The sequence below is a fragment of the Populus euphratica genome, unplaced genomic scaffold (genome assembly GCF_000495115.2).
Source record: "Populus euphratica unplaced genomic scaffold, PopEup_1.0 scaffold48.1, whole genome shotgun sequence".
NCBI lineage: Eukaryota > Viridiplantae > Streptophyta > Magnoliopsida > Malpighiales > Salicaceae > Populus > Populus euphratica.
This window is the reverse complement of record NW_011499879.1, coordinates 781,316-789,480: the sequence shown is the minus strand read 5'-3', so window position 1 is coordinate 789,480 and position 8,165 is coordinate 781,316. Positions and strand designations below refer to the sequence as shown.

The 8,165-nt window shown below is 34.9% G+C and overlaps 2 protein-coding genes across 7 annotated transcripts; both read left to right on the top strand.

Moving 5' to 3' along the window:
* Positions 1–422: 422 nt before the first annotated feature.
* LOC105129006 (mimitin, mitochondrial-like) lies at positions 423–5,158 on the top strand. 6 transcript variants are annotated; one of them, XM_011030890.1, is made up of 11 exons: positions 424–757; positions 907–1,082; positions 1,139–1,219; positions 1,502–1,554; positions 2,346–2,397; positions 2,900–2,965; positions 3,051–3,104; positions 3,311–3,350; positions 3,853–3,897; positions 4,173–4,268; positions 4,791–5,158. In XM_011030890.1, exons 2-10 carry the CDS (start codon positions 971–973, stop codon positions 4,234–4,236), a joined length of 567 nt encoding a protein of 188 aa, XP_011029192.1. In that variant the 5' UTR covers positions 424–757; positions 907–970; the 3' UTR covers positions 4,237–4,268; positions 4,791–5,158. The 6 variants fall into 6 exon arrangements, with proteins under 6 accessions (XP_011029188.1, XP_011029189.1, XP_011029192.1 ...); XM_011030889.1 differs by lacking the exon at positions 4,791–5,158 and adding an exon at positions 4,457–4,707; XM_011030886.1 differs by lacking the exon at positions 4,791–5,158 and having other exon boundaries at positions 423–757; positions 1,163–1,219; positions 4,162–4,707.
* A 657-nt stretch (positions 5,159–5,815) lies between these two features.
* On the top strand, positions 5,816–6,373 carry LOC105129126 (cell wall / vacuolar inhibitor of fructosidase 2-like). Its single transcript, XM_011031069.1, has one exon. The coding sequence runs from the start codon at positions 5,816–5,818 to the stop codon at positions 6,371–6,373; it is 558 nt and encodes a 185-aa protein (XP_011029371.1).
* Positions 6,374–8,165: the final 1,792 nt, after the last annotated feature.

The following is an 8,165-nucleotide window of genomic DNA, read 5'->3' as shown; positions in this document are numbered from 1 at the left end:
TAATTCTACTTTTGAAAAAACAAAAAGGACCTCTATGCCCCTAATGATTTTTAAAAGATACATGTGACTTTTAAAAAAAATAAAAAAACCTCTTATTGCTAACTTATATTTTTTGGTTGAGAGGGGAAAAATAAAAAAAAAACAATGTGAATTCACCAAAGATATTAACAAAAAAATTTCCACATGTTTTAAAGTTTCTTTTAATTTTAATTTTAATAATAATTGTGTAAAAATTTCCATACAAGCAGTGCTGAGTTGTCACCATCATATTCGATAATGCTAACTTCCTCTGTTTTCACAGATCGATAGATGGATTATTATATCTATCCATAAAAATGAATTTAATAAATCACGGGGACTGATTGAGATTTCAATAATCGTATAGATTGGGGACTGATTTGTAGTTACCAAAAACCAACTCATATTTTAAGTTTCCTTCGATTCATTAACCTCATCCCTGTCTCTCTCGTCTCTTTCTCGAAAATAGCCCTCCTCACCGCTTCCGTTTTCTGTCTCGACGGTAATCAAAAGCTGCCTAGAAGCCAACATCAAAACCACCGCTTTCACCGCAGATCTCTCTCCGCCGCAACCACTCCTCAGTCTCTCACGCTACCGCAAATCTCCACCTACGATCATTTCCACGACCATTCCTTCTTCTCACACATAACTCCTCGCTTCAAAACGTATTTACAGTTCTTAATTTAGCTATTCACCTCCTAACACAAATGCTCAAAAACTTCAACTGTTTTTTTTACTGGTATGCTCGTATGGTTTGTTTCTTTTTTAATTATGGATAATTGCAAACTACAGAATCATAGGAGGCCAAATGTTAGCAAAACTTGATTGTTAAGTATTGAATTATTGATATCCTTTCATCCAAGCAAATTGAAATTTGAAATTTATCAGGATTCAGGTTGCGTGTCTAGTAACAAGTAAAACAAGAAAAGAGTAGAAAAAAGGAAAGAAAGAGATGTCAAAGCTGTTGGCACGGATTGCTGGCTACCTGAGCAACCGAACTTTGGTGGGTGTAGACAAAGTAGGGAACCGCTATTTCACCAGAACAGAAGAGATCGATGGTATCAGTAAGTGGGTCTCTCTCCTTCCTGTAAGATTTTTTCCTCCTTGAACTTCTTATCAGTTTGTATATTTGTTGATGTTTCAGTGAAAGAGAAAAGATGCGTAATATTCAAAGGGGAGGGGGATCCAACCTCAATATCAGGTACAATTTTGAAGTTTGGAAAACTTCCCCTCTCTGTTACAATGTTGCATTCCATTATGCCTTACCACAACACTGTGTACTAAGTTTCTGAGTATCATTAGTTTTCAATGAACCTTTTCTGATCAATTGGTTTTCTCTAATCAGCGGTCGAGTCCAAGCATGATTGTTAAAATAGATGTTATTTCAACATGTAGACATGCTGAAGGGACTTGCTGTGCAACTTGCTTCTTCTGCATGGTTTATTCCTTACACTAAATGTTGTCTATAATTTGGCCGTTGTAGTTGAATGGATATGCTGGCTGAACGGACAGCGTAAAAGGGCTCCAACTCCTGAGGTATATTATAGACACTATCCTTTTCCTTCGCATATGCCATAAAGAAAAATGGGAGCTAGAAGAAAAACTCCTCTCCAGCTGAAACATATTTAACAGTATGCGTGTGTGATTTATGGTTTTTATGTTAGACAATGAGTTTGGAATTTTGTATGTCACGAAAACTATTGTTCAGGTTTGTTCACTTCCTCACCTCTTGACAATTCAATGATTGCTATTATAAAAAGTTTGAATGATGTATTCATCACGCCACACAACTCTTGGTGTCATCCTAAGTAACTGGGAATTGATTCTACTCTTGTTTGGGGCAGTATCATCCCAATGGGTCTCCAGTGATTTTTATTTTAAAAACCACTAGAAACTCAAAGCATTGTTTGGATTTAGAATACATTCTTTCAGAGAATCAGGAACATTCTATATTTTTGTGCTGTACCAAATGTGTTTTCGAATTTTAAAGATGAATTCCATATAGTGAATTTGGTCTTCATGGTTTTCAAATAAATTTAAGGTATCTTCTTTCTACCCTTAAGTAACTTGATGAAAAATTAAGAGCACTATTTCAGAGGCTGAATTGATTTCATCATGCCTTTCCCGGTCTCTCTTTACAAGTTAACAATGACGAGTTACATGCATCATTATTGTGTTGTGCCTTTTTGAATATCTATTTTTGTGGTTGGACAATTCAGTTTTGAAAAGAAACATGGGAGGATTAAGTGTGTTACTGTTTTTCATTTCAGTGAGCTACAATGTTGGAAATGTGTTATTCTACTGTAAATATACTCGATTTTCTTTAGGAACAGATGGAGTTGGAGGCAAGGCGTGAACTTGTGAAGCAAAATGTGGCACGTAAGTCACTTGTAAAATTATATAGATATTTATGTTTCTTCCTATTTCTATTTTCTGGTTAATAATATCATTGATGAGTTTTATTGTTGGCTTGTTGACTATAATATTGCTTATTGTATCCAACCTCAGCAACTACATTACCACAACCCCCATACTGCTCACAGCACCCTAAGCAAAACTAAACTAGCCCTCAAATCATTACGTTAACCCTTAATTTTAACTACATAGCAAATACTTGTTTGTTGAATGCAGTCTCTTCATGACACTGTATATCTATATGTTATATAAATGGTTTGTTGAGGACCCTTGATATCTTTCACTGTTTCTTTTCTTTTCCTATCTTCTACATAATTTGACAAAATAATTTTTGCTTCGTTCTTGAAGGCCTTTGCTCTAAACAAGTTGACTATTGAGATAACATTTTCATTTTCCGCACCACTTCACATGACTTTATTAGCTTTGTCAAGTATCTTAATAAATGTTTTTTGTTTGACTGCCAAAGTTCTCAAGCAAGAAGAAGAGGAAAGGAGAGCCAAAGAAAGCAGTTGTCACAAAGCCAAGAGCACTGGTAAGTTGCTAAAGGCCAACTCTACTTCTTTTAACAGCATCATCATACTTATGTAATTGTTCATATTCATCTACCATTTCTACAGGTAAAACTGGAGGTCCAGACTTGAAAAGTTTCATTCACCAATTTCCTACTGAAGGTATTACATTCTTTCACTGAAATATTACTAGAGAATTGTATTTCTTGACAGCAAAACATGTCATTGCATGTGAAGGATTTTCCAAAGGTTTTGTTATGTCATGCCAACTGACTTTTAATATAACAAGCATGTTCACGCGCATACTTTTTTACTCCGCTGACTTCTGTGCTAATCATGATTTGGCATTATGGTGCTTGCTCTCAAAGGTAACGAGGAAGAATCAGATGCAGTTGATAGAGGAAGGGGGTCAGTTATCTTTGGCTTTTGATATAATTTAATTTTACTGCTTACCTTGATTGTGAGGTCGGAGATCACACATTATGTTGCTAGTCGAAAGACAAATTCTCTCATCTTAATGGTCCTGTGCTGGCTATGATTTCTTTTTCTAAACCAACACCGCTCAACTCAATTTGTTCCTTTAGCTCCTTCAACCAATGATGTTACCTTCTTGGGTCTGCTCCAAGATTTGGTGCTCCCACTTTGCACCCATGCATCATGCATGTATTTGTGATGGTTTGAAACTGACAACCTTATTGACCACCCGAGTTTATACTGTTTTAGTTAATTGTGAGAACTTGCTGTGCTTCTGATAAATCATTCAAGCTTGTACAGTATCATTATATCTTGTACTTTGAAGCTTCTGTTGTACTGTTCCTTGAAGTATTTCTGGCAATTGATTAATATTACCTGCAATTACATTCTTGAAAGTAGACCTGGTTTTGTTTTCATGCCATATTAAATTTTGCAGAGAAGAGGAAGCAGGGGCACAGAAAGCAAAAGAACCTTTGTCAGAGTAAGCACACATATCTGTAATGCACATTAATCTAATAGTCATATATATCTTGGGTTAGCTTGATCACAACTGACTATTTGTTGAAGGTTGCATCCATGAGGTATGGTAAGATGCCAAAGTTTTGGGAACTGCCTATGAAATATGTTTAATATATACAAATGAATGTCAATACTATGCAATGTGTTAAAATTTCCATTGCTTTCATGATTCTTTCTTTCAAATGATTGCCACCACAGTGACGCTCATACACCTATTTCTTAAATATTTTTTTGTAGGCATTCAGAACCAACTGGATCTGGTTCAACCTTCAAGCCAGGGACATGGCAACCACCAACATGAGATGGATCATATTTTAATGGTCGCCCATATTGGTAGTCATTTTTCTCTTCACCATTATGATCCCCGTTTCCTCATTGGTTTTATATTGACTAGACTCATAAATTTCACCGATGACATTGTTGAACAAATTACATATACTGCAAACTATTTTGTTGGAAACTTTGAGATTTTTGGGAGATGGGGATAACTCGGATTGGTTTACTTTCATAATTTGTATCAGCGAAAACATAACTGAACTCGGGTTCATACCATGAAGCAGCCACATCAGCCATTCAAGAAGCCTTGGAGAGATTACTCTGTTTAAAGGAGTTTAAAATTTTTGGACCCTTATACCTTTAACAGACGAGAATATGGACATGATAAACCTGTCGCTAATATCTCAGGCCAGCATCAAGCTTCTCTCTCTCTCTGTTTTTTCAGTTGCAATAGTTTCACATTAGCAATCAATGAATAAAACTCTTATTCTGTACACGATTATTTTGCATTTATTTTTGCTCTATATTTGAGTTGGTTAATGAAGCTTACCAAGTTTTATCACCACCTCAAGGAGACAGGGTGAAAGCTGTATCCGGCATGGGAACCTGAGAGCAGATGTGAAGCTTCTTTATTGATAACTTCCCTCTCTTTTTATTCTTCCTTTTAACTTAAGGCGTGGAATGGAGCTTTTGAGTTTTGACCGTACAAGGGCTAGCCTCTCCCAGCTGTTCAAATCTCGACTTGTCTATCACGTGGTTTTAAATGCGTGACCTCCAAATTAGATGTTCAAATGGGGGCTCGGTTGATTCTCCTTTAATAGTAAATGCTATGAGCACTTCTTCAATGCTTAAACGATTTTGGTGATCTAAATAATCGGTTCCATCTGCCAAAGTCATGTGTAATAAATTTCTGTGTCGCAGCAATCAGAGCACCGTAAAAGGACGCCAAAAAGTCTCCTGTCATTTTGTATTTTTTTCAGTATGGTTGCTGTGGTTACTTTTTATATTAAAATATATTAAAATAATATTTTTTAGTTTTTAAAATCAGTGTATTATATTAAAATAATTAAAAATATAAAAAATATTAGTTTCTAATAAAAAAATATAATTTTTTATGAAACACAGAGCGAACCGTGTTTCTAAACAGTGCTTTGGGATTATGCAGTCACTGGTGCTCTCTCCCTACAGTTCCAGGAAAAAAACAAAAAAAACTGCTCTCTACAGGGCTGAATACTAGGAATTTGGAGAAGTTACGAACCATGGGAGGTGAAGTGGTGCGTTAAGGCTACCTAAATTTAGGTAACTAACAGAAAATTATTAAATAGTAGGCTTGATTTAGCTGTCAAGAAAAAAGAAAAAGGTTGTGTGCAGGTAGAAAACTACAAATGCTGATGACCTTGCCAACAGTTCTACAGTAGCAGCAAATCAAGAGATAGAAATTTAATGCAAAAGTTAAAGCTCTGCATGTGGTTGGTTGTGATCCATGGCCCATACAACTGTATTTGTGGTGTATAAAGTCGCAGAATCTAGAAAATGTAAATGGAAGCATTAGATATCGCAGGCATATCATACCATATCAAACCAAACTCACTCTCGTTAGCAAAATGAGCTCTTCTTTATTCCTCGCACTCCTACTAATTCTCATCTCAGCAAGCCAAGGTTGTGCAGCAGTGCAGGAGAAAGAACATGATCTAATACAGAAATCCTGCGCAATAATCGTAGGCTATGAAGAATGCGTGGCAATTCTCAGATCAGACCCTCGTTCCATTAAAGCTACCAAAGTCAAACAGCTAGCCTACATCATTCTTGATCTCTGCATAGAAAATGCCACAGAGACTCTTGGAGAAATCCCAAAGTTGCAAGAGAAGTACTCAAAGCATGACCAAATTGAGGAAGCTCTAAGGTGGTGTGTCACGGCATATGAGAGTGCTATCAAAGATTACTTTCGCAAAGCTGTTGACCAGCTGGGTACAAAGTCTTATCGTGAAGCACAGTATTCAGCACACATTGGAGGTGCGTTAGGTACGAGTTGTGAACAAGAATTTTATTTCCAAGCACCAGCAATTTCACCTTTATGGCCTAGGAATCATAACTTGGCAGTTCTTGGTCTTGTAGCAGAAGGCATCGTTTCCCTTCTTCGTCTGAATGAGTCTCCACTGTAAGGGTTTAATAATTTTTTTATTTTATTTTAATACATTGGAACCGACGATTTTAACTAGAATATTGGCATTGTAGATCAATGTCTTATTGTTGCGCCCGTTACTGCTCATCCTTTCACCGTGCATAATTTAATCCTTGGCACCTCAATGTTTTCTCTTGCTACTTTTTTTGTCCTCTAACTTAATCTTTTTTCAATTTGGTCCTTGACATTCCATTTTTTGTTGCTCTAGATTCTTTTTCTCTGTCGATTGCATGTAACTCTTTTCCTACGTGCTGTAAATTATCTAGGGGTTGAATACTGTGCCATTTTTTCATTGGAAGTTTTGAGATTATTGTGAAAAACAAAATTAGGAGAATAAGGACCGAAACTGATATCGACAAAAATACAGCCCTTTTGATTTTTCCTGTTCAGATGAGCTTAAATCTACACTTTGGTACCTCAATGTTACTCTTTATTTTAATTTGGATTTGTTTTGTTTAGATACCACACTCTATTAGTTTTGCATTTTAGTCTCTTATAAATTCATCTTTAACATAAGAATTTACTGGAAATTATTTTCATCTTTAACGATTGTATAATAAGTAATGGAAACTTAAAAAGTTTTACAATCACGTGCTCTCTCTCTATTTTTTTTATTGAGAACAAAGACGGGGATGGATTTTAGGGCTCTTATTCATTAAAAAAATTATAAAATTTAACAAAATTATAAATTTTTTTTATTAATATAAATATTCAGATTAATTTATATATAACTTAATTAATCTTACAAGTTATAAAATTAATAATTATATAAATTTTTAGTTGACTAAAAAAGGAAAGAGGTGATTGGCTGGGATCATTTTTGGGGATCGGCTTAATTAGGAGGGAGGGAGAGAGAGAGAGATAATTTTTGATAAGTTGTGGGTGTTTTTAAGATGTTATAACGTATATATATTAAATAGAAGAAAACTTCGACAAACGCCTTGCATCATGAGATAAAAAAAATCATTAAGTGCATGTCATTTGATTTTTCTATTTTGAATTCCTCTTAGTGTTTATAACTATTTTAACGACCTGTTATTTCATGTATTTTTCATTAAACATATACAATAACTTTCTAAGTCTCAATTAAAATTTTCTATTATACAAGAAAATTCATTTTCAATACTATAATTATTTTTCATTAAAAATTAACTTAGAATCTCACCCACGACACGGCATAGAAGGGTTAATCGGCTAGTAATTGCTATAGCATGTCTTCGTTACGGTGATTATTTTAGAAATTTTATTATCGAGTGAATCTCGCTCGAACATTTTAGTTTTAAATGGGCCTATTTAAGTACTTTGATATTTTGGGCTGAGACGTAGCTAAGGTCCCTAAGGAACTGGAATTGGACCATAATCGATGGATTCGGCTGCTCTCCCAGTCTTCAGCTCGCGGATGTTAGCAAAACTCGTAGTGTATTTACTTAAATTTATTGGGCGATTGTAGGTGTGGCACTGGCACATGTGATGAATAAGATAATTTTTTTTTAAAAAAACTCAGTTTTGGTGTAGTTTTGAAAACCGGTCAGGCATAGCAGGTCGATTTAAAATTCAGCTAACTCAAAGTTGAAATCAGTTAAAAAATTAGTTTATTTAGTGGGTTAATCTGTTTAACATGTTTAATTTTTTAATTAAAACAATATTATTTAAATTTATATAAAAAATAAAATTAATTTAAGTGATCCAGTCAAAACTCGACAATCCGAGTAAAATCTGCGAGCTAGGCTTGCTACCGGAGTAAAACCTGTGAGCTAGATTTACTATCGGAT

What these genes read in the sequence shown, in the direction of transcription:
- LOC105129006 (XM_011030886.1), top strand. Translation starts at nt 971, where the DNA reads ATGTCAAAGCTGTTGGCACGGATTGCTGGCTACCTGAGCAACCGAACT. An exon ending in AAAGGGCTCCAACTCCTGAG is followed by an intron (nt 1,555 to 2,345) that starts GTATATTATAGA and finishes GATTTTCTTTAG; the next exon opens with GAACAGATGGAGTTGGAGGC. An exon ending in TCACAAAGCCAAGAGCACTG is followed by an intron (nt 2,966 to 3,050) that starts GTAAGTTGCTAA and finishes CCATTTCTACAG; the next exon opens with GTAAAACTGGAGGTCCAGAC.
- LOC105129126 (XM_011031069.1), top strand. Translation starts at nt 5,816, where the DNA reads ATGAGCTCTTCTTTATTCCTCGCACTCCTACTAATTCTCATCTCAGCA.